This window comes from Peromyscus californicus, unplaced genomic scaffold, assembly GCF_007827085.1.
Source record: "Peromyscus californicus insignis strain IS unplaced genomic scaffold, ASM782708v3 Scaffold_20__1_contigs__length_68692818, whole genome shotgun sequence".
In the NCBI taxonomy this organism is placed as follows: domain Eukaryota; kingdom Metazoa; phylum Chordata; class Mammalia; order Rodentia; family Cricetidae; genus Peromyscus; species Peromyscus californicus.
The window spans coordinates 68,361,759-68,387,169 of NW_026294503.1; the positions used below are offsets into that span (position 1 = coordinate 68,361,759).

At 48.4% G+C, this 25,411-nt stretch overlaps 1 protein-coding gene across 2 annotated transcripts in view; it reads left to right on the forward strand.

The window, feature by feature from the left end:
* Positions 1 to 5,783: 5,783 nt before the first annotated feature.
* Positions 5,784 to 25,411, forward strand: part of Pde1b (phosphodiesterase 1B) — a 28,456-nt gene continuing 8,828 nt past the window's right edge. The window contains exons 1-5 of one of the 2 annotated variants that reach the window (XM_052749193.1): positions 5,784 to 5,899; positions 5,987 to 6,109; positions 23,652 to 23,765; positions 24,994 to 25,176; positions 25,338 to 25,404. In XM_052749193.1, the coding sequence (XP_052605153.1) occupies positions 6,000 to 6,109; positions 23,652 to 23,765; positions 24,994 to 25,176; positions 25,338 to 25,404 (474 nt within the window). In that variant the 5' untranslated portion in view covers positions 5,784 to 5,899; positions 5,987 to 5,999. Of the gene's footprint in view, positions 5,900 to 5,986; positions 6,110 to 10,585; positions 10,605 to 23,651; positions 23,766 to 24,993; positions 25,177 to 25,337; positions 25,405 to 25,411 lie in introns of those variants that run through there. The other variant, XM_052749194.1, reaches the window with a different exon arrangement.

Genomic DNA, 25,411 nt, shown 5'->3' on the forward strand with positions numbered 1-25,411 from the left:
TGGTCACAACCAGGATATGGGCTTTAATATAATTCACTGAACTCATTCAGGTGTTCCAGTTTTACTTATACTGGTTCTCTGTGTATGTATATACAGCCCTACCATGTGTAGGTTTGTATATCTGTGACACAGTCAAGACACAGAGTAGTTAACTCTATTACCACACAGATTTTATAACTACTCCCTGCTGTGGGATGTTCTGTATGGCAAATGTGTTGCTGATTAGTCAATAAATAAAACACTGATTGGCCATTGGCTAGGCAGGAGGTGTAGGCGGGACAAGGAGGAGAATAAAGCTGGGAAGTAGAAGGCTGAGAAAGAGAGACACTGCCAGCCGCCACGATGAGAAACAGAATGTGAAGATACTGGTAAGCCACGAGCCATGTGGCAAGGTATAGATTAATGGAAATGGATTAATTTAAGCTGTAAGAACAGTTAGCAAGAAGCCTGCCACGGCCATACAGTTTGTAAGCAATATAAGTCTCTGTGTTTGCTTGGTTGGGTCTGAGTGACTGTGGGACTGGCAGGTGAGAGAGATTTGCCCTGACTGTGGGCCAGGCAGGAAAACTCAAGCTACAAATGGCGTCCAACGTGGTGGCAAGAGTTTCCACCTAAAAACTGAGAAAAAAGATTCTAAAACGGAGCTAAAAACAGTTCCTAATTGTCTCTCTCAAATGAGCGGCAGCTGCTGGTTTGAGCTACTGGAGGGTTCCTAGTGTGCACACTCGACCTGCAGTATGGCAGGAATGAGGCCTCTGCAAGTGGCACATTAAGCTGCATGGTGGATTTAGCCTTTACTAGTACAAAACAAAAAGAGGTTTCTGGGCTACACGCTGCTTGGATAAAAGCATAGACCCACGATAGCTCCCAGAGCTGGTGGTAAACCACCGCCATGTTGGGAAGCTGAGGTGGGCGGAGCCAGCAGCCACAGCTGCTGCAGTTTAAAGCAATAGATTCACAATAAGACAGATTCAGATGTAATAGTTTACAATGTGTGTAAAATATACGTAGGCTTGAAAGAGACAAAAAAGGTGATATATACAGTTATAGAAACAAATACATAGTTTTTAAAAATAGTCTTTAAAGAGACAGTAAAGGTAGTATAAAAAATAAGCCACGTAAAAATGGATATTACACAGAGAATCTGGATTGTGTTGTCTTTGGGATTTTTTTTTTTTAAAGATTTATTTATTTATTATGTATACAGAAGAGGGTGCCAGATCTCATTACAGATGGTTGTGAGCCACCATGTGGGTGCTGGGAATTGAACTCAGGACCTCTGGAAGAGCAGTCGGTGCTCTTAACCTCTGAGCCATCTCTCCAGGCCCTGTCTTTGGGATTTTTAACTGCAGAAAAACATTTGATTGTAAAAGCTGTTGAGTTAAACCGATATATATATATATTTTAAAGATACCTTGACTTCAAAATTTGGATATAAGGATATGTTGCTTTGGAAAAGAGTCTCTTTTGTTCCCACAGAAAGCCAGAGGCTATGGATTTGTTCCAGATTAAGATATATCAGCCAAGACCCCCTGAAAGGTCTCCGATGACACCATGGCCCAGATGATCCAACATCCAGAATGGTTTGAAGGCAACTGGCTCAGACAATACAGCCTCATGGACTATTCCATAATCCTAAAATTTTCTTTGTATCCCCATAAGATACAGCACCCCCCTCCAGCAGGAAGTAGTAAGAGAAGCTACGCCCAAATTCCCAAATTATATGTAATTTTACTTTGTTAAGGTTAAAACCTTCCTTTTTGAAAAAAAAAAGGGGGGGAAGTGCTGTGGGATGTTCTGTATGGCAAATGTGTTGCTGATTAGTCAATAAATAAAACACTGATTGGCCATTGGCTAGGCAGGAAGTGTAGGCGGGACAAGGAGGAGAATAAAGCTGGGAAGTGGAAGGTTGAGAAAGAGAGACACTGCCAGCCGCCACGATGAGAAACAGAATGTGAAGATACCGGTAAGCCACGAGCCATGTGGCAAGGTATAGATTAATGGAAATGGATTAATTTAAGCTGTAAGAACAGTTAGCAAGAAGCCTGCCACGGCCATACAGTTTGTAAGCAATATAAGTCTCTGTGTTTGCTTGGTTGGGTCTGAGTGGCTGTGGGACTGGCAGGTGAGAGAGATTTGCCCTGACTGTGGGCCAGGCAGGAAAACTCAAGCTACAACTCCCATTTCCCCCTTGTAACCCACCCACCCACATCAACAGATTTGTTTTCCACTCCAGAAATTTTGCAATTTGACATAATCTCTTTTTATAGACATGTAATTGTGTCCATCTATTTATCTACCACCTATACTTTTTCAAAGCATTTTCTATACTTACAACAATTTTGAAAGGTAGCTAGGGAAGGCTTCCATATTGTAGGCCAGGAAACACAATCAACAACAATAAATGACTTAATGAATCAGGTCATGTGTTGGACTGGAACTGGAACTCAAGTCTGATGCTTAGTCTTGGACTTTCTGCCTGACAGACTGCCTCTTTATAGAATCCAGAAAACTGTAGAAGGAACAAAGAGGAGAGGTGAGGATGCAACTACCTTTACTGGCAGGAATGAAAGGTGAATGACCTGCAGTGAATGGATGCATGAAAAAACAGGACACTTCAGCATTTCGGGTATTTGCTTCCTTAATGAGGAGGGTCTCTGACTTAGAGCCCAGGACACAATCAACTATGGACTGTTTTTGCTCTGAGACCCCTCAGTTTGTTTAACTTAGGCCCCAAAAGAACTGAGGAGTGACTATCAGGAGGGATGCTGACCCCAATTGCTCTGACTTGGCAGGGCGAGTCAGTTCTAGTCTCAGGATTTTCATTAGTGCAGTGTTTTCATTAAGTCTCCATTAACTTCTTTGCAGTAGTGAGATGGAATTATTCCTCCCACCAGGCCTGGAGGGAGATGCTTACTAAAGTGCTGTCTTTGGTTTGGGCAGCAGAGATGCTGCCTCTTCTGCTATGGTTTTCTATCCAGGAGACAGGTAAAGAGGGCAGCCTCAAGGTGCAGTCTGAGGTCTGGCCAAGGAAAGTGAGGGTTCCCTCTGGCACTTTACAAAGAGGATGCAAATGTGGGTTGAGCACCAGATCCTGAAGGAAGGGTGGTCCCAGCTAAGGACCAACTTCTGTAGTCTAAGACTCAGGTGCCTGGATCAGTTAATTATTCCCTCACAAAGTTTGACTTTGAGAAGAGGCTGGCACATGGCTGGAATGTGCTCACGTTGTTGGGGGAAGAATGTTCTTCCAGCCTTCCTCCCCCTAAGGCCTCTTGCTTCTCCCAAGTATCTGTCATCAAAGGAGGTGAAGATGAGTCCCCCTCCTCAGCCCCCACACCTCAGTGAGTTGTCAGGTATTCTCCCTCCCACCTGAACAGGAACCAGGAGCTGCAGACCAGGTTGCAGATTGGGGAAGTCAGAAGTTAACTTGAGCTGAGTTTGCAGCATGGTAGAGACTGAAGAGCAGGCTTTTCTCTTGTCACTTTGGAAAGAGAGGATTGTGGGGCTGTCCCTTTAAATAGCTTTCCCGTAGGAGGCAGATCACATCCATCCGTCACCTGCTGCCAAAGCATCACTTTTAGTCTTTATCAAACTCTGAGCTTGTTGGAAGGGATTGTGGGGCAAGGTGTGTGAGGAGGCAGACTTTCCAAGGGGCAAGAGCAAGGCAGTTCTGCAGAAGCTGAACGGAAAGGCTGTGAGGCTGGGCAGAAAGAGCCTAGGAAAGGTATGGGAAGGGAGCTGAAGTGGAAAAGACAGGGAGAGAATAACTGTTTCTTGACTCTGAATGGGGGCAAGTATACCATACTATTCCTGTCTCTTTAGGAGTTCATAAAGCTGAAATGTGATTGCCCTGCAGCTAGGGGAATGAGAGTGAAGCTGAACACCAGAACTTGTGACTAAAGAAAGTGAAAGCTAAAAAGTGGAAAAGGCCTTAGAAGGTTGGGAGACTTGGCTCTGACTTTGAGGCTAACTTCTGTGGGACTGTATTATTTTTTTCTGGGCATCCTTTTCTTATTGAATGGAAAGGAAGGTAGACAGATTCTACAAATGACCTTTCTTTTAAAAGGGTCAGGAGTTAGGGGCCTTGGAGAGCTGGGCCTGCCACGGTGTTGACAAGAAACGTTGAAAGTCCACTCTGGAACCCTCCTTCCCCTTTAACTGTTCTAGTTGAACTGCCTTTCTACATCTGGAAACTCCTTAGTTCTAATGTAATTTCTGAGGTAGAGCTTTTTAACTCTAATCCTAATTCACAATTAATTCTTGTGTAGTTTCCAATCAATCCCTTCTTTAGTTAGTAAAGGAGACTGCTCACAGATTTTGTCAGCTGCGTTGTGCAAGAGTGATAGGGTCTCAGACGCTGAGGTCTCTTGGCTGTGACTGCTCCTCTGGAGAGGAGAGAAGCGTGATGTGTGTTGAAGATTGCCTGACAGGAGATTCTTGTCACCTTTGGCTCTATCTCCAACTCTGTCATAGCCTTCCACCTCTGCACTTCCTGGTGGCTGTTTCTCTGCAGGAAGAAGCCCCGACCTGAGTTGGCAGTTCCTTCACAATGGGAGCCTAGCACTCCCCTTCTATTCCTTTCTCCTCCTTCGCCTGGGAAAAGAGCTTAGACTGTGTGTCTTCTTGCAATCACCTCTCTTTCCAAACTCAAATTCACATTTTGGAACCCTGGATTAGTGTCATGTTAGAAATTAAAACAAAACAAAACACCTGTTAGTTGCAGTCAGTGAATCTATTTCTATTTGTTGATCGCATGGGAGTTTCTCCAGTACCGAAGTAGGTGTTCGTTAGGGAGAACAAAGAAATAGAACAGGTACCGGCAAGAGTCCCCCGTTGGATGGAAGAGGTTTTGCCGCCACACAGTCTTAAGTTTAAATCCCATCCTCTTGTTTCACAAAATGTTTATTCAGCAGAGAGGCTGTTCTGCACTGGGCCTTCAGCCCTTAAATTTCTTCCTCTGAAGGCAGAATAAAACGAAACTAGCTGGAACGGGTGAGGCGAGCTATCAGGCCTGATTTCCTGGCTGTGTGCAGTTACTGGGTATTTAAGGAAGGCTTGGGGGCTGCTTGCTCTGCAGAGCTTTAAGTCAAGGAGAAATTCCCTCCAGGCAGGTGTCTGGAGGAACCGTGGGGTGGGCGACAGAGGCAGGTCGGGAAGACCCCCGCTGTGGGAGCTGAGGCTAGCTGTGGGATGCTAGCCTTGCTCTGAGCCGCCAGAACTTTCCCTTTCAAAGACAGGAGCCTGGGCCGGGTTGGCCTAGCTAGGTTCTGAGGCTTGTGGCTTCACTCCACCCACGTCCGGGTGCCCCAGGGAGAGATAAGGACCACGGGGAACACAGGGCAGTTATCCACGCGTGGAAGCTTGCGACCACATGTGTGCATCCACAGAAACTCTGAATACACTCGGGAGGAACCACCCCACCATCCACACCAAGTCCTGCGGGCCGCCTGTGCGCGCTGTCGACACGCACTCCCCCACCCCCCCGCCCCTGCTCAGGGCACACGCAGCAGTCACTCGTGCCCGGTGCCCGTGCGCGTGCTCGCCCTTGGGCGCTCCTGAGTGTGTGCGCCCCCCCGGCTCCCCTGCGCTCCTAGGCGAGGGGGAGGAGTGGCTGAGCCGCGCGCTAGACCAGCGGGCGGGCGGACCAAGGAAGAGGGAGGGGAGCGGAGGGAGGGGGCCCTGGCCCGCGGAGGAGGAGGGAGGCGAGGAGGCGGCTGTGGCAGCGCGCGGCGGAGGTAGCGGCAGCGGCGGCGGCGGTGGTGGCGGCGGCGCGGAGGGCTGGAAGAGGGAGCCCAGAGCTTGGCCGGGCAGCACGAGAGGAGCAGCCGCAGGAACTGCAGCTTTGTTAGCTTGGGCCGAGTCCAGAGACACCGGCCTGGCTGGTCCACGCCAGCCGCAGGTGGGAAGGGTCTAAGATGAGGGGAGAGGGTCTCTCGGCAAGGGTCAAAGCTGAGCAGAGGGACTGTCTCCTCCTTCTGTTCCCTAGACAGTGGCTAAGCATGGAGCTGTCCCCCCGCAGTCCTCCAGAGATGCTGGAGTCGGATTGTCCATCACCCCTGGAGCTGAAGTCCGCCCCCAGCAAGAAGATGTGGATTAAGCTACGGTCTCTGTGAGTTTCTGGCAGAGGAATGTGGAGGGGGGAGCCTGGGCTCTGTGTGAGTGTGTGTGTGTGTGTGTGTGTGTGTGTGTGTGTGTGTGTGTGTGTGTGTGTGTCGGGGGGGGGGGGGGTGAGCAACTGGACCCGGCAGGTAGATTTCTCTGGGGCACACATATTGGCAGGTGCGAGGAAACATGGCCCTGACACTCGTGTCCAGGCCACATGTGTGAAGCATCTGCAGAGGAGGCTCTTTGGCTAGAGCGGGTTTAGGAGTTGCAAAGCTTGTGCTTGTGTTTGTGGCCCTTTGGGTGACAGGGTGTCACACGCAGCAGCTCGAAGAGGCAGCACACAGTATGTGTGGTGTGGCAGGGCTGCGGACAGGCAGCTTTTAGGAGGTGCCAGGCTGACTCACACATATCCATGAGCAGGTTGTGCAGATATGGGACACATTGCATGAATGTGCACCAGTGTCCATGGGTCAGAGGTGTGAAGAGTGCTTGCACACCAATGCGGATCTAGTGCAGGGCAATACTTGTGCCAACCTGTGGGTTCTATGTATCTTCTTTGGGATTGGTAGGTCTGCCTCCTGCATCCTACAGGGAGCAGGATGAGGGTACCCTGTACTTGACAGAATCATCTGCTTTGGGGTCTGGAAAATGCATATTAATGATCCACCTGGAGTCTGGAGAAGTGACTGGAACCCTCACCTGTGAGCTAGAAGGGTGGTGGTGGGGGTGGTGGTGAAGAAGATTGATTGACAGGAACAGCATAATTGGCTTAATCAAAGCCTTTTTGTTTATATAGGCTCTCCCAGGATCTCCCAGCTCATGTAGGCATCATTCCTTATTGTGGGACTAGAGTACATGGAGAAGAATACAAGAGAGGAAGGGCTCAGGCGTTCCAAGCACCATTCTGAGGAAGAAAAGGAAGTTTTTATCTTGCCCCTCAAAGCAGAACAGGATTGGGTCAGAGACAAGCCAAACACAGTGTTCACCTCCCAGGCAGGTGCCATTGGATAATCTCTGCAGTCTGTTGATTCTTAATCAGAGAATGAGAGAAGACGCACATCTCTCTAAGAGATTCTCTGCAGCCCTAGGAAAGAGGTGATCGATAGGAAACAAAATGATAACCATCCCTGAACCCCATTCTTCTTCAGTTCTCTCAGCAGCAAGCATTGAGTCTTTTCTTCCTTGGTTCTGATAAAGGGAGGGAATAAAGATAGGAGGTGGACAGATGCCCATGTCTGTTTTGTTCTTTAAATATTTCACCAATGGTGATGAATTGACAGCTTAGATTGAGCAGGTGAGTCTGATTTATGTGCTTGCTGCTTACAGAGGCCTTAGGGAGAATGAGGCACAGTGGGCAACAAGGCTTGGAATCCAAATGTGCTCTTTCGTCCCCCTCCTTCGCTGCCTCTGGCCAACGCAATTTGCTGGATTCTATGAAGCGCAGCCTTGGAATGAGTTCTAGGGTAAAGAAATAGAAAACCAAATTGAATAGATTTTTGTAGGGTGGGTCTCGATAGATAGAAAATGATGCTCTGCCAATGGTAACTAAGCTGAGGAGAGTGGCAGGTGAGGAAGTGGCTGAGAGGAAGGATGAGGCATCGGGGCCACAGACAGAATTCCAGTGTCTCAGGATGGCACTAGTGGCTGATCAGACTCGACCCTCATTCCAGGTAGCAGGACCCTGTGGTAGAATGGATTTGCCATTTTCATCACCTTCCACACTTTTCTATCCAAGCAAAAGTCTTTCCTGAAAATGAAAAGTTGTTTCCCTTTTAATGTGAGCAAAGAGGACCCCAGAAGGTGGTACTGAACTCTGGAGAGAGAAAACTGTAGAGGTAGCCTGTTTCCATAGTGCTTTAGTTGAGATGGCCTTACATGGTGGGCAAGAATCAGTGACCTCATTGATTAATTTGGTCTATATCACTTCAGCAAGTTGGTCCTAAGGAATGCTAGCTAGCTGATTCATCCCCAGGAGTGGATTCTCAGTTTTGTTTTCTCAAGGTAGAGAGAGATTTAAAGGTAGAGCCCAGGTTGATGGCTTTCTGGATTTGTCTTTGTCTGAATATTAAGGAGGCTTTGACAACCAGAAGAAGGAAAAACAAAAACAAAAAACAACAGGATTTCAGGCTCCTTCCTTCCCTCCCTCCCTCCCTCCCTCCCTCCCTCCCTCCCTCCCTCCCTTCCTTCTTTCCTTCCTTCCTTCCCAGGTAGGAGTTTCCAAGCCATCTAGTCATTGTTTCTAAAGAAGTGAGAAAGGAGGAATTCCCTGAAATGGAAACAGGGCCCCCCCTCCTTCTCAGGGGTGAGGGTAAAAGAGGTCATTTGGTCTGGAAATAGGGAGGTAGTCATGGCTGTCTCAGGACTAGGCACTAAGTGGAAATGAAGACAGATGGGATTTCTGCATATCTGTCTCTTTATGTATCTGGTTCCCAAACCCAACAATCCTACTCCCCCTCCCTTTAAAGTTCTAATCTAGGACATCCAGACTCTTAGGGTACTTTTGCCTATGGACACAAAGCCTCCACTAATCAAATCATGCAGGGCAGTTTCTTATTGGAAAGAACATTCAGGAATCCCATTTCTCACACTAGGACTCTGTCAAGGGTCAGCTGAGAATCTGAGGCTGTATGAATTGGGGAAGTCTCTAACAGTGGGATTTTACTTCTGGCTAGCAGAGAAACTTTTCTAACTCAGGAGATTCATAAATAAAGAGGCTGAGAAAGGCAGCCTGGAAATGAGGGGCTGGTCATGCTGATTTCAGCATCTCCAGCTGAAGATGAGCGATGTGACTTGGCTGTCCCCCTTTAAGACCAGAGGGAATTGGGGACTGTGGGGGAGAGAGTCTAGATGTAGAAGTAGTTTTCAGAGTCTTTTTTGAATAAGACAAACCATGATTGATGTGCTGCCTTGGCTCATTTATTTTTTCATTCAAGAACAGTCTGGGTGCCTTGCTTGGGACAGGTAGCATGCTCGATGTTGGAGATGTACTACTGGATGAAGTGAGCATGCTTCCTGCCCTCAAGGAGCTGTCCAGTGGTGTGGAGAGGCACACCATCTTGCTACTCTTATACAGGAGGTAAAATCCTGCCACTCTGGGTTTTTGCCCAGTCTTTCTTTGGGGGTTATGCACACATGAAAACAGAGATATGAGTTCTGTCTCCCAGGGCAATACAAGCCTCACTCCCATCTCTGCCCCAGTTTCTCTCAGGATTTTACATTTTACAGATAGAAAATCCTCCTGTCTGTGGGACAGTGAAGACACAGTCTTCTTTTCTTGTCTCTCCCTTGCTTCATTTTCAGGACTCCAGAGGTTCAAGGTCATAATAGCTGAGTCTAGAACAAGGACCTATTTGAGGTGATATTTGCTTATCTTTGTTTCATCAGAGTCTCATGTGGTACCTTGAACAACAAAGGCTCTCAAGAAATGCTATTATAAGGGAATGAAAAAAGAAATTAATGTATTATGTGTGTATGAAGTCATGGAATCCAGTTCTTTCTCTGACTCTGTGGTGTATGTGTACCTCCACACAGGAGGGAAGCATGGGCAGAAAATGGAGGTAGAAGAAAGGGAGACGGTACGATTGCTGTGTTTTGAGTTATTGAATCTCAGGATAGAGCCTGGAACTGAATGAGTTACAGAGAAGATATAAAGGCTGTGTTTTGTGTCAACGAGAGACTGAAACTGTGAGTGCCAGATATGTATATCTATAAATCTGGGTAGAGGGTGATGAATGACAGAAGCACAGCTCCATGACGGTGTCTCTCTCTTTTTTTTATGGTTATGAATGGTGTGTTTGACAGTTAATATGCTGGGAAGGTATGCTCCTACCCGAATGCCTCAAGTGTTTCTAGGCATGGATGAGATGATGTACAAGTGTATGTGAATGAGCATGCTAGTAATGAGATATGGTGTATATGTGATCTTCAGTCCTAGGGGAGACCCAGAGGGCAGCAGGAGGAATCTGAGGGACTGAACCCGGAGTCTCATTGATTGATCCTGCCACTGGTTATCATGTCAAATATGCTCCATCCAGTAATCTTGTGTGGCTCTTACCAACATTGGAATCCTGCTGTCATTCCCCCTTCTGTGCATATAGCCGTGGAGCTGCTGTGGAGATTGCAGGATGATCTGTGGCTCCTTCCACCTCTGGCAACAGGAGCACCAGGCCTCGCAGACCTCAGTGGGAGGCTTTTTTGCTGTCTTCCCTGAACCAGTCCTCTCACTTTCATTTCTCGCTATGGTCCAGGGAATCTCTCCTTGGTTTTTATACTGCCTTTCCCATCATCTCTCCTTCCTTCACAGCACTGTGTGAATGAGGACTGAGTGACATCTGGGATGTAGAGGGAGGGGAATTCTTGCAGTATGCTGAGGAAAGGCCCAGATACAGGGCAACTCAAATTCAGATAAAAGAAAGAGCTTCCCACACACCTGGTCAGAACAGGTACTGGAGGAGTCATGGAGGCTGATGATGGAAGAAGGTCAGAGAGAATATCAAGAGGTGAGTTTGGGCTCAAATTCCCACTCTGACGTTTCTGTGCCATGTGATCTTGAACTCATATGGTTTCCCAGAGTCTCTGTTCTTTGGTATTGTCCGTATGGAAGGGGCTTTAAATGATAGAGTCTGGAGATCTTTCAGCATGGGGGAACTTGCTTTGTGAAGGAATTAATGGAAGACTAATGACTGGATGAGAGAAAAAGATGAAGATTTGGGAGGAAGGAATACATGAATATCAAGTAAACTGGACCCCAATATTTGGGGCATGATTTAGACGAGTTTTGCTGATTACATGGGAGGGGTGAGGACATGTTTCTGGTCTCAGTGGGGCTGGAAATGAGCTAAATTGTGAAAATGTGGGTTACTGTGAAAGGAGAGCTGAAGTCTTTGTTATCTTGTCCCAGTGACTGAACTGGACAAAGATGGAACAATTGTAGTTCTGAGCAATGGTCAGTGTGAGAAGAGCCCTCCTCCTTGGTGGGGTTCTGTGTGTGTTGGGGAACCCCCTTTTGCACTTATCATAAATTCTTGGCCTGGGGTAATATTGTCAGGCAGGTTATACCCCTCAGCTACCTGGAACTGTGGAGAGGAGAGAACACCGAGGGAGGGATCTCTCTCACTCTGGGTCAGCTCTTCTTCCTTCACTCCCAGCTATGGCTTAGGGAACCTCTCCTTCTGGTTGTAATAGTCCCCCTCTCTTATAATATGTTTCCTATTTCTACTTTAACTTTGTATTTCTTCTACTTCTTATTTTAGAAGTTCTCTGCAAGTCCTGTAGAACCTAGATACTATTATGTTTGCCCAGAGCCCCAGGAGGCAGGTTGGGGAGACAAAGTGGTTACATGTGAGGTTTCACTTGACATTTTTTGCCAAGAGGAAGGTGAAGGGCAATAGGCCTGGAAAGCCGGGTGGGATTCAGTCAGAGAAAAGCCTCGATCTCTCTAGACCTTTCCCTTCTCATTCCCTCCCAGACTAGAATGGAGGAAAAGTAAACCTTGAGACCAGGTGCAGCAGTGCATACCCATAATCTAAGCATTCGGGGGAGTTTAAGGCCAACTTGGGCTACATGAGACTCTGTTTCTAAAATCAAAAGACCAACTAGCCAGCTAGCCACCACTAAACCCTTATAAAAGGTCTTACTTGTCTTTGAGTCTGCAAAAGAATGGTTGAGAAAATCTGTAAGGCCTCTGTTCTCCCCTTCCTTCCCGTTGACCCTTCCTACACTCTCTTCTCTTTCTCTCCTCTGCCCCCATCTTTCTTGGGTTTCCTTTCTTTCCTAGACTCATTTTCCTCCTTTTCTGTGTCCCACTTTGCCCTCTCGGCCCCTGTTACCTTCACTTACCCTCTCTTGTCTTCAGCCTCCTACTCCTCATTTCTGGCTGGGAGCCAGAGAATCTGTGGGGAGGATCCCATCATGTAGGTGTTGCTGTGGTGACAGTGGGGTAAGTTGGCTGCAAGACACCCTTTGGGGCCTTCTTCAGAGTCCAGCCCCAACTCCTGCTTCCTGCAGGACCTCTCTTCTGCCTGATCAGCAACCTCATCCTCTCAGTTCCTCCAGGGAAGAAGCCAAGTAATTGACTTTGAGTCTCAAGGGGCTGGTTTTCTCAGGTATGGAAGTTGAGTAGCTATTTTCCAACTCTCTCCAGGACAGCTGCAGAGAAAGAGGCCTAAAACGAGGGCAGCAGGTGGGGTGGAGGGGAGACACTGGGGAGGTCAGAAGTCGTTAGATCCAGAGATTGTCCCTAAGGGGATGACAGCTGGTCCAAGAGAGCCGGGAGGGAGTTCTGGGAGGGGTTGAGATGGGATGGACAGTGAGAGGGGTTCCTGTGCAGGGGTAGGAGAACAGTGGTTGCTAAGCATTCAATGCAGGGCTCTCCAAGTGGTGTTGTTAGTCTCTCTCTCTCTCTCTCTCTCTCTCTCTCTCTCTCTCTCTCTCTCTCTCTCTCTCTCTCTCTCTTTCTCACACACACACACACACACACACACACAGCCCCCCCCCCCCCAGCTCCTGTTCTATCTACCGTTCTTATTCTTAGTTGGGAAGAAAACATCAGGTTAGGATTCTGCTTCAGCATCTGGTGCTGTGATGGGGTTTGGCAGAGAGGAAGGCCAAGCTGCATCCAGGGAGGCCTGGGGATAGGGCTGAGAGAAGGGTCAGGAGTATTTTAGGGTTACTCTTGACTGAGCTGGGCTCTCAGGTCAGTTGATTGTACAGCTGCAGTGAGAAGTCAAATTTACAAATAATTAAGGTGGCTGCAGTGGACTACGAGGCTGCCAGCTGGTATTGGCATCGTTTAGGCTGGGATGAGTGGGGCTTTTGGGTCAGGTGCCTGGGGAACCTTTGACTGACAGGATCCTGGGCCTCAGAAGTTTCCCCTCTCCTTCCACATTCTTAGCTTCCTGCTCCCTTGTTTATCAGTCATCCAACATCTAGCCTGGCACCTTCTTCCTAGTTCTGTCCTCTATGTCCACCTTGTTTGGAAACTCCCTTCAGCCTGGGATGAGTGAGCACACTTGCCAAGTTTCATAGCCTGGAGCATCTCTGCACCAAGCCAGAGCTTTAGGAATTCCATCCTGGAGGATGCATAACACATCTCCTCTGCTTGCCTTTGAAATGTCAACAAAGTTGGCCGTTGTTTTGATTGCTGCAGAATGGATTGAGGGTAGAAATGCAGGAGAACTTCCTGGGAAATTCATAGTGGTTTCTCTGATAAAAAAGGAAGCTACCCTCTTCCTTTCAGACCTGGTAAATGCTGATTGGGGGAAGCAGTGAGCTAATCAGAAAGGAAGAATTCTAGAACCTGGGAATCAAGGCCAAGATACCCTGCTTCCCTAGTGCCTGCAAAGCCAGGCCCTGAATGTAAGAGCTGCACAGGGCTACAGAGGAAGCAGCCAATGCCCAGAGCTAGTTGGTAGGATGGGGTCTGTACTGCGACTAGACTGTAATCCTGCTGACCCAGCCTTATGCTGCTCCACACACCTACAGTCATCTCTTGCCAAGCTGACAGCTCTTACCCATCTTAGACTGCTTTAAGCATCTGGTCAGTCGCCTAGAAGCAAGACATCTGCTGGGGACATCTGCTGGGATGTGGTCTATTGGACTAGTGGGGTGGTTTGTGGAGGTGGCTAATAAGCAGAACTCCACAGTGCAGGGAGAGGGATCAATGGACAAGTGAGTTGGAGAAGCATTCTTTTGAATGGGGTCCTGGTACCTCCTCTCCCATCTGCCTTCACCTTATGTTATTGCCTACCTCTCCCAATTACTCCCTTTCTCAAGGGCTGAAATCTAAGGGAGAGGTGATACATTTGTGTGCTGTATTGGGCCGGGCATTGGGACTCCTGAGTTCTTATCAGTCTGATATAAGGCTTAAGCTGCTTAAATTGTATCTTTCCATGGCACAGTCTGAGCTGTGCTGGACTGTTGCTAGGAACACCCGTTAGGAATGACTTCTAGTTAGGAGACTGGGGAGCTGTTTTCATACACAAGCAAGGTAGAAGCAGACTCCTTCACTCTGTGGCTCAATGTTTGATCTGGCCATCTTCTGGAGCACCTCCCAGATTTCTTTCTGTCCCTCTTTGCCTTCCAGGACCTTCTACACTTCTATTTAATTTCTTTTTGATCTTTTGGACTTCTATCTACCTCAATAACAGCACCACCCATCAGGATGGGAAAGTGATGACAATACCTCTGCCCTTTCCTCGAACCCCTCCCCATCCAGTGCCTAGAGATTTCCCGTGGATACCATGGCTACTATATCAACCTGAGTTCTGTCATCTTCCAGAATGGCACCCCAGTTCTGCCACTTGGGGGCTATTTTTATCTCTAGAGCCACCCCCGCCACTCTACCCGCCAGCTGCCAGAACTAGAGCTGCTCAGATAGCAATGGGAACCAGGGATTGAGAGGAGTGTGGGGCAAAGTTCTGGCTGCTCTTGGGTGCTACAGCTCCATGCTCTGCAGTCCCTGCCTCTGCTTCTGCTGCCTTCCAGCTCCTGTGGACTACAGAAGAGAGAGAAGCCCTAAACACGAGGAGAGACTAGAGATTTTTCCACACATAGAAGACTGCATGAGAAAATTGGGTCCTGGGTACTAGTGGGCATCTGGGACTTTGTTTATGGAAACCTCTCAATGAATATTTGCAAAACTAACTAAAGGATTGGACTAAAGCAATAATCTCCTGCATGGATGTACCACTGTATAGTTCCCAAAGTGCTCTCATAACTATCTCATCAGGTCCTCACTAGACTTCTGGGAAGCATGTGGTATTTGCCAGATTTAAACACGGAAACGAGAACTCAGAGAGATCTGCCCATGGTCCTACACAGTGAGAAAATGAAGGCAAATTCTCCTGATTTTTACTCATGTCTTTTAAAAATGGGACTTTAATCACTTCCACAGCACTACTCCTGTCCCCACTCTCATTTTGTCTGACCAGACCCAGCATTTGTTCCCTGTGCCAATGGTTAGTCCTTGGTACAGGTGGAGAAAGTTGAGTGTGGGAGGACAGGGAGACTCTGTGCTTGGGCTTTTTCTACCTCTAATTTTAAGGGTTAATGAAAGTAGAAATGGTCATTGTAACAGGGGAGGGAGAGGCCTTAAAGAGGGGAGGGAAAGAGTGAGCAAGGGAATGAATGTGACAGGAAAGCAAGTGGGGAGATGATTTGGAGGGGAGAGGACCCAGCAAAAGGGGGTCAAGGAGGTTGGGAGAGGGCAGTGGAGGAGAGGGGTGAATAAGAACAAAGCATAAAGTCAGGTGTGGAGGCATACACCTTTAATCCCAGCACTTGGATGGCAAAGGAAGGTGGATCTTTGTGAGTTCAAGGCCAGCCAGGCCTACATCATGAGTTCTAGGGCTATAGAGAAAGACCCTGTCTCAAACAAGCAAAGAAACAAACAAAAACCAAACAAAACAACAATAAAGTCTAAAAAAAACTCGAACAGCAACAAAAACCACAACAGCAAAAATCCCAAGCAAAAGTGACACATAAATATGGAAGTGCCATAATGAAGCCTCTAACTTTTCATGTTAACATAATAGCATAAAATGACATAATTTATTAACATATACTAATAAAAATAAATCATGACATTTAAGAGCTGAAGAGAAATTTGATACTGGACTTCTTGTGGGGTCTACGCATCTCTGTCTTTCCTCCTAGCCAGATAACTTAGCTCTGTCAGAGGTAGGGTACAAGTTCTGGATGAATATATGAATCCCGAGCCCCCAGGAAAGGGACGATGGTTGCCCCTGATTCTCTCTTTACTAGGTTCTGTTTATAATCATAGGCTGGACTAGGTGACACAGCATATGGTATGGGGTGAGCAGCCATTTGTGCGCCACCTTTGGTGCTGCCGGGCAGGAGAGTGGATGACAAGATATCCTCTCCAGTTTAAATTAATGTTTACCTCTCAGTGGGAGAGTTGAGATTAGCAGAGCCGGCCAGGGCAGGGAGCTAGCACAGCTTGGAGGGTGCCGCTGTTTGGGGCTGAATGCAGCTGGCTGTCATCTGCACCCCCCCCCCCCCCCCCCCCCCCCCCCCCGCCCCCCATCCTTCGAAGTCAGCAGGAGCAAAACAAGCCAAAGCTTGGCCTGAGACCTTGATGCTGGGTCTAGCACTTTCTTTCTGAAAGTGCTAAGCATCTGGTGGCCATGGAAGGGAGGGTGAAGGCATCGGGGCACAGAGAGTGGTCCCCCTGCCTCACAGCAACCCCTCTTGGCTACCAGTTCTCTAGAGAGCAACCCGTGGGTCTTTATCCTCTACCACTCATCTGCAGTCGAAACCCACTTCCACTTGTCAGAGAGCTCTGCCGCTGACAAACAGCAGGTCCCTAAACTTCGTTTGTTTATACTCCTTTAAGGCCTTGGCACAGTAACGGTATTTTAATTTCTCGGCTTCTGAGCGGTAAGGAAGGAGGGAAAAGACTTCCCGTCATAAAACCAGAGCTCTGTGTTTGCTTCTTTCCTTTTCCCTTTTTTTGGCTATGCTCATCCCTTTGAGCCCTTTCCCCCAATTCACGCCTAATGCGGATCCCTACATTTGAGGCTACTTTGGGCTTTAACACTCCCAACTCCTCCTAAGCTCCGCCTTAGCCCCAGTAGACCAATCGTGGCCCCAATGCACTTGTGTTGGTGATGTCATCTTGTAGCCAATCGGGAAGCTGCTGGGGCTGTGTGCGCAGTCCGCTTGGGTTGCAGAGGCTAGGCTTTTTTTCCTGGAGGGCGAAGTCACGGAGATGGAAGAGGAGTCTTGGTCCTTAAGCTCTCTGGGAGCCTCATTTTGCCCCTCCTGTGCTCTGTTGTCACTCCTCTTCTTCTGAGCTGTGTTGACCTCACTCTGGTTTATTCACAGTATCCCCCAGTCTCTGCATGTAAATCAGGAGTAATTCGGCTAGCATCGGTTTTTGTTTGTCTGTTTGTTCTTTGTTTATTTCTGGTTGTTGTTTTCTGCCAGGCCCCGCCCATCACCCTACATTGTCTTTCTCTGAACAAGTTCCCCAAACTTTTCATTCACTGTGGAGTGGGGAGCACTTCCCCACTTGTGAGCTTCTCTAGTTTCTGCAAGCCCCTTCCCAACTGCTACTAACTCTCTGGGGAGCTCATCCTCCTGCCTTGTGAATTCTCTCAGGTGGGCCAAGGCTCCTGGGAGAAAGGCCCTGGGAGAAGCCCAGATTTGCAGAAGATGGATCTGCTTAGCCCCTCTGGGCTCTGGCTGGGCCTCTTCCACTCCTACCATAGACTTCTCCGTGACAGATTCAGGATGGTTCCCATCCCTGCCTCCCGACACTGCCTGCTAATCCCTATTTCCCAAAGAGGAGCCCCACCTCCTCAGAGCAAGGGGCTGGCCTGTGCTATTTCTGGCCTTTCTGGGACTCTTCGGACAGCAGATTCTTGTTTTCAGTCTGATTCAGATGTGAAACTTTTCCCGCGGCCTCTCACCCAGTTCCTGTGGGCTAGGTCTCTGCCTCATCATCCCTCTAGCCAGGCCCTTCCAGTTCCCTGTCCAAAAAGTGCTCTCTGGTCAGTTGCTCAGTTCTGCTGGAAACTGGAAGAGGAAGTTAGGGGGTTCAAGAGGGAGTTGTTCCCCAGTAGGGGCCCTTGGGCCCTGGGGTCGGCTTTTTGATATTTTGAGTAGAGAATTTTGATTTCCATGGCAAACCCCGTTCCTGTCCAGAGGAGTCATCTCCAGGGGCCCATCCTTAGGTAAGTGCCAGGGAGAGGGGAGGAGAAAGGAGGCAAAAAGAGAGTGGAGTGGAAGACAGGAGAGGGGAGGCAGGTAGAGAAAGAAGGGAGGCCAGGGGAGAGGGAAGGCCAGGGGAGAGGAGAGGCCAGGAGGGGAAACCAGGGGAGAGGGGAGGCCAGGAGAGAGGGGAAACCAGGAAGAGAGGAGAGGCCAGGAAGAGAGGAGAGGCCAGGAGAGAGGGGAGGCCAGGAGAGAGGGGAGGCCAGGAGAGAGGGGAGGCCAGGAGAGAGGAGAGGCCAGGGGAGAGGGGAGGCCAGGGGAGAGGGGAGGCCAGGGGAGAGGAGAGGCCAGGAGGGGAAACCAGGGGAGAGGGGAGGCCAGGAGAGAGGGGAGGCCAGGAGAGAGGGGAGGCCAGGAGAGAGGGGAAACCAGGAAGAGAGGAGAGGCCAGGAAGAGAGGAGAGGCCAGGAGAGAGGGGAGGCCAGGAGAGAGGGGAGGCCAGGAAGAGAGGAGAGGCCAGGGGAGAGGGGATGCCAGGGGAGAGGGGAGGCCAGGAAGAGAGGAGAGGCCAGGGGAGAGGGGAGGCCAGGAAGAGAGGGGAGGCCAGGAGAGAGGGGAGGCCAGGAAGAGAGGAGAGGCCAGGGGAGAGGGGAGGCCAGGAAGAGAGGAGAGGCCAGGGGAGAGGGGAGGCAGAAAAATTGAGGGCAGGAGAGGGGTGGTTGCTTGTGAACTCTTCTATTTCCATTTCTCTTTGCTGTTTATCACTTCTGCTTGACTATGACAGGTGTCTTCACAAGTTTTTCCTCTCTCTCCCCCTTTCCTGATCCCTGGTATCCTTAAGACCTCACATGCCTGCATCCCCCTACAGCCCCCATCTCTTTCTCTTCCCTTACTCTGTAGCCCAGACTGACCTTGAACTCATGACATTCTTCCTGTTTCTGCTTCCTAAGTGCTGAGATCACAGGTATGAGCTACCATACCAGGCCTTTTCTTCTTTTCTTTCTTTTCTTTCTTTCTTTCTTTCTTTTCTTTCTTTCTTTCTTTCTTTCTTTCTTTCTTTCTTTCTTTCTTTCTTTCTTTCTTTCTTTCTTTCCTTCCTCCCTCCCTTCCTCCCTCCCTCCCTCCCTCTCTCCCTCCCTCCCTCTTTCTCTCTCTCTCTTTCTTCCCTAGTGCTGGAGGGAACACAGGTCCTTGTACATGTTAGGTAAGAGCTTTGCCACTGAGGTCTTTACTATGCTCTAGCCCTTTCTTTATCTTCTTCTCTCAGCCCCCTGGGTTGAAGCAGTCTTTTTCTAAGCCCCCTACCTACAAAGATCTTTGTGGCAGTCTTGGTACTGGAATAGTGGCAGGCAACTTTGGAAATCCTCGGATTGCCTGTCACATTGTGATCCATAGAAATGGATCGGGGTCTTCTGTGTGTTAGGCTTATTGTTGCCAGAGTCTTCTATTCCAACTAGAGCCAGGGGCCTACCAAGGGTCAAGATCAGAGGGCACTGAAAGTGAAGGAGGAAATGTGATGGTGAAGTGGGTATGGATGGGGTGTAAGGAATTCTGGGAAACTTCAGTCTTCCTGGAGGCTTGTCTTGTTTTCCAGGGAGGGGCCAGGTTCTCTGAGGTCTGAAACAGGGCTGGACTAGAAGTGATGTGGGTGGAGAAAAGGACTTTCTGCAGCTAGTGAGGCATGGGGGTCTTCCCTCTGAAGGACTTTGAGATAAAGGAGGCCTTGCTGCCTAGCATATGGTGTGTGCACACACGTGTACCCACGTGTGTTTGACTTTAGGAGGGTACAGTTCAGCACCTGGATCCTCTCAGCTGCCTGAGTCCAGCTCCTCTTCTTGGATTCCTTATTTGTCAAATTTACTCTTTAATCTCCCCCCCGGCCCCCACGCCTCTTTCTGGTGCCTCGATCATGTTTTGTTCAGACTCCTACAGAAGCTCTTTGTGTGTTCCTGGGTGAAATCTAGCAGCCAGAGAAGGGGGAACTTAAATGGTTCAAAGTCAACCTATAGCTTCACTCCTGTCCCAGGGCTCACCAGTAATCTTTCAGAAGCCTGTCTGGGAAGTGTCCTTTTGTAAGTTCTGGCAGGTGGCCTTCCATCTGATTAGTCTTCCTACACCTCTAGTTGATGACCTTTCTTTTCCCCCTTGAGACTGTGTATCTCTGTGTATCCCTGACTGTCTTGGAACTCATTCTACAGACCAGGCATTCCTCGAACTTAGAGGGCAGTCTGCCTCTTGAGTGCTGGGATTAGTGGCATGTGCCACCACTGCCCAGCTTAGTTGATGAACTTTTATTGAGCACATACTGTGTGCTCTGAGTATGGAGACCAAGGTAAAGCAGGCACTGTTTGTGCCACACTGATAATTGCCATGTCCTGTGAGTTCAATGACAGGTCCAGACAACAGAACACTTAAGGTGGATATGGCTGAGGCTCTGGTGCAATGCCCTATGTCTCTCAACAAGCTAATTACACTGTCAGACTTGTGCTGTCGTAATGCCATCCAAGTGTAGGGGCATAAGTAGGTCTCCTTAACTTTAGTGTGAGTTGTGGGCTTTGCCAACCTGAGACTGACAAGTCCTTTGACCTTGGGCAAAAGACACTTCCTTCTTTCCTAAAATGCTTGTGAGATTCAAATGAGGTTTTAAACTGTATAGGAAAGACGCTAGTCACTAGCGTTTTCTGTCATCTCCTGCATGTAAACTGTATTTCTTCTCCTAGGCTGAGACTGAACAGGAAGGTGCTTGCTTGAAGGACTGTTGTTGGGGCAGAGTGGGAGCCAGTAAAACTGGCAGTTGATTCCTGTCCAGGTTATATTTATGGGGATCTCTTGCCCGTACCAGGCTTGTTGCACATTTATTTCCTTTAGTTCTCTTAATATTGTTGTGACTGCTTACCACTTCTCAGCTAAAGAAATTGAGGCTCTAGAGTAAAAAGTTGAGTGCTTAAGAATCACTTAGGGTATTCATTAAAAACCTGTGGCTCTGGGCCAGGGAAGTGACTCAGGGAGTAAAGAGCTTTGGAGCAAGCCTAATGACCTGAGTTCAGTCCTCAGAATTCATGTGAAGGCCAAAGGGGAAAATGGGCTACACAAAGTTGTCCTCCAACCTCTGCATGGGTCATGGCACACCTGCATCCACACACATCCAACACACACACACACACACACACACACACACACACACACACACACACATTCAACATACACACACACACAGGAGTAATACATTTTAAAAATGCATGCCTTCCTCTGGTTCCACAAATGTGCAGTGAAGTTTGGAGTTTACATTTTGATTTAAGGTGATGCTGGTATCTATTGTCTCCAGACCACTTTTATTTATTTATTTTGAAGAGGGTGGGGTTGAGACAGGGTTTCTCTGTGTTAGCCCTGGCTGTCCTGGAACTCTTTCTGTAGACCAGGCTTAACTTGAACTTAGAAATCCACCTGTCTCTGCCTCCCGAGTGCTAGGATTAAAGGCAAGTGCTACTACTGCCTGGCTTAGACTGCTTTTAAAAAATATTTTATTTTTATGTGTATGTGTATTTATTTTTGTGCATGGCATATATACTACATGTGTGTAGGTGCCTGTGGAGGCCAACAGAGGATGTTGAATCCTGGAGAAACAAGAGTGCTAGGAACTGAACTCAGATCCTCTGGAAGAGTAGCAAGCACTCAACCATTAAGCCATCTCCCCAGTCCCTCTGGGCCACATTTTAATTTTTATTTTATCTCCAGGTCACATTTTAATACATACTGATTAAGAATTAGGGGCTGGAGAACTGGCTCAGTGGTTAAGAGCACTTGTTGCTCTTGGAAAGGACCTTAGTTTGATTCCCAGCATCCACATGGAGGCTCCCCAACTCCTCGGGTACCAGGCATGCCTGTGGTACAAAGACATATATGCAAGCAAAGCACACACACACACACACACACACACACACACACACACATGAATTAGTGACTTGCCCGAGGGCACATTGCAGGAAGTAAACTTTGAACCTGGAATTCCAGCCTCCAAGACGATACAGTGTGGTAAACCATTCCAAGGAGTGGGGTTTGTGCATTGGAAATGCGGTTTGCAATCCTTTCCCAGCTGCATTGTTAGCAGTTATGCAAATAAATGCAAATAAGAAGCTGTGTGTGTGGCTGTTCACTTGGGAGCCAGCACTGGTTTTCCTCTGGCTTGGTTGGGAAAGACAGTGGTGGACATTGATTACTGGGAACACTGCTTTTGGTTGAAAGGGGTCTGAGTGAAGTAGTAGATTAGGGTAAGGGTGGGAATATGAGAATAAGAGAGGTGAACCACAGGCAGTAGGAGAAGCCTTTCTTTTGTGTGTGTGTGTGTGTGTGTGTGTGTGTGTGTGTGTGTGTGCCTGTTCCAAAGCCCCCAGTTGCAGGGACTAAGAAGAGAGGGAAGCCCTATTTGGGCCAAAAGGCAGAGTGCACCTTTTGTTCTGTGATATCCTGGCAGATCCTGGCTGGTGGCTTTTTCTTGGTTATTTGGCTGGGAAAGCCTTCCAAGATGTCTAGTCCCTTTCTATTCATTTTTCCCTTGTGAAGCAGGAGTGGGCTGAGTTTTCCTAAACCCACCCTCCTTGTCTGACAACTGGCTGTTTCCACATGGAACCAGTGGGGCCTGGGTGATGAGGTGGGCAAGAGTCCACTCTGGAGGCACAGGGCTCCTCCCTCTAGCTCCCCACCCCCAGACTGGCCCCTTTCCCTTCTGCCCCATTTACTCTCAGACATGTAGGCCAGGACTGCTGGACTCTGAGGTGAGACTTGGCTGGTGATATTTCCCGGGGCTGGCTATTTTCAGCACCCCTATTCCAAAGCTGCTGAGACCCTAGGATTCTAGAGCCGATTCTGTTCAGGAATGCCATGCCATTGTTTTCCCTCCCCCAGCATCCCTGGGAATTGATGCTAATTTCAGCCTCTGGTCCCTGACTCATTCTCTTCTCCTCCCTGACTCACAGGGTGACCTTGGGTTTCTGAAGCCCCTCTCAGTGGGAAATTGTCCTAGCTACTGTCTCATCCCACTTGGGCAGGAGAGCCTGTGTATGGGTGGGGGTGGGGGGTGGGATGTGTTGGGAGGGTGGTGAGTTGTTTTCTTCAAAATCATTGTCTAGAGCCAGAGAGTTTCATTTGGAACTCTGAGCTGCTCCTGCCAGACTTCCAAGAAACCTCTCAGTTAATCAGTGACACCCCCCCCCAATCCAAAACTGCAAAGCATGAAGGGACTGTCCCCTTGGGGAAGGCATCAGATGAGTAAGAGCCTGGCTTCACCCCACCATTTCACCAGGGTGGAACTTCAGCTGGGCCAGAGACAGGACATGGGCACAGTGACTCTGCCAGAGGTTATCTGTGGCATGAGCCCGGGCAACCAGGGGTTAACTTGCTTTGTCCTGGTTGATGGATTCTGGAATCATAATCCATTAGCTCTGCCTGCATGGAGTGAGGCCAGGCAAAAGCATTCAGATTGGTCTTTGTTCTGTGCCAGGGTCAAGGGGCTGTAGACGTGCTCCTCCTCCCCATGTTGACCAAGACAATGGAAGGATCCTGGGGATTGTTTTGATTGGTGTTGATCCCAAAGCCCTCTCTCATGGGGAAATATTGAGACTGTGAAATAAATCATCTCCAGAAACATCACTCCTGGGGCTGCTACCTGCCTAGGTTAAAACTGCGGGGGTATATAAAGTTACTACAGGCAGAAGCCATAGCCTGGTACGAAAAACACTGACTTCTGTTATCATTAGTGTTAGAATTATTAACAACTCAGAAGACTGAAGGTGTTTCTGCAAAGTGCTCCCTGTTGGGGAACCCCTGACTGGGCTCTAGTGTCTAAACAGGACATCTGTATTCATACCCTGCAGGCTGCGCTACATGGTGAAGCAGTTGGAGAATGGGGAGGTTAACATCGAGGAGCTGAAGAAAAACTTGGAATACACAGCTTCCCTGCTGGAGGCTGTCTACATCGATGAGACACGGTGAGAAAGGCCTGCAGACAGAGAAGGAAGATGTCAGATAGGCAGAGCTGGAGAGAGAGAGAGGACTGTGACGGGGACAGACAAAGAGAGGGTGGGGCAGAGATGAAGAGGCTGTGAGATGCAGAGATAGGGACAGACTGCCTGGAGAGGTAGAGCTCAGTGCTTACCTCACATTCCTGGCACTCTGGTCGGATCCCCAGTGCTGGAAAAGACAAAAGGAAAAAGTGCTGGCTTCAGGGATGCAAGGGACCCTAGAAACCATCCAGTCCTGACCTACATGGACCACATCTCTAGACCTGTGTTGGCCGGGAGGGACGACTCTGATTCCATTTGGCTACTGAGTACTTGTAGTGTGAAAGGATGAATTGAAATGTATCTGTAAATTATATCCTGGCTCTTAGAGATAGAAACCCGCCCCCACAAAATATGTCATTCACTCATTGTATGTTGATTTATTTTGAAATAATATTTTGGAGGAATTAGCATAAATAAAATTTACCACTAAACGTACCAGTTTTGAAACCATTCTTTTTCTTTAATTTTAAAAAGATTTATTTATGTTAATTTTACTTGTATGTGCCTGTGTATATGTATGTATACTACATGAATGCCCGTGCCAACATGGAGGCCAGAGAGGGTGTGGTATCTTCTGGAACTGAAGTTACAGGCGGTTTCAATTGCCTAATGTGGGTTCTGGGATCTGAACCCTGGTTCTCTGCAAGAATAGCAAGTGTTCTCAACCACTGAGTCATCTCTCAAGTCCCTTACCAGTTTCTTCTTACCATTTTAGTGTAGCTACTAGAATAGTTAAATTTTCTTTTTTGTTGTTGTTTTTGTTTGTTTGAACCAAGGGCTCATATAATCCAGGTTGGCCTTGAACTTGCTATCTAAGTAAGCTAAGGCTGGCCTTGAATCCTGGTCCTCCTGCTCTACCACACCTGGAAAAAAATTAATTTCATATGTGAACCTTATAGTTCATTTCTGGTGAACTGTGCTGCCCTGTAGAATCCCTGGAAGGTGGTGTTTCACTGTCTGCTAAATCATGTCTATCGTGATCTCACTACCTCACACAGTGAGCTCTTTCACTAATTGGAGATGTTGCATAGGAAGATAGACACAAAGAGCTGTAGTAAAAGAAAGGGAAGGTGAGGATTGAGGCTGGATGCAGGGTCGCTAGGTATGGAAGCACTTGCTTTCTTTCCTCTGTGACTTTCCTCCTGGTCCCCAGGCAAATTCTGGATACTGAGGACGAGCTTCGGGAGCTTCGGTCAGATGCTGTGCCTTCAGAGGTGAGGGATTGGCTGGCCTCCACCTTCACCCAGCAGACCCGAGCCAAAGGTCGCAGGGCAGAAGAGAAGCCCAAGTTCCGAAGCATTGTGCATGCTGTGCAGGCGGGCATCTTCGTGGAGCGGTGAGGTTTGCCCATACTCAGCCTCCCCTGCCTCTCTTGTGCCTCTGTCCCAGCAGCCTGACCTTTCATGACCCTACTCACCCTGACCTATCTCACAGCCCCAGTTGGCTAAATCTCTGCTCCTCAGACCGTATACTCGATTTTTCTATGTTCTTTCTTAGGATGTTCCGGAGAACGTATACTGCTGTGGGTCCCACGTATTCTACTGCAGTCCACAACTGTCTCAAGGTGACCC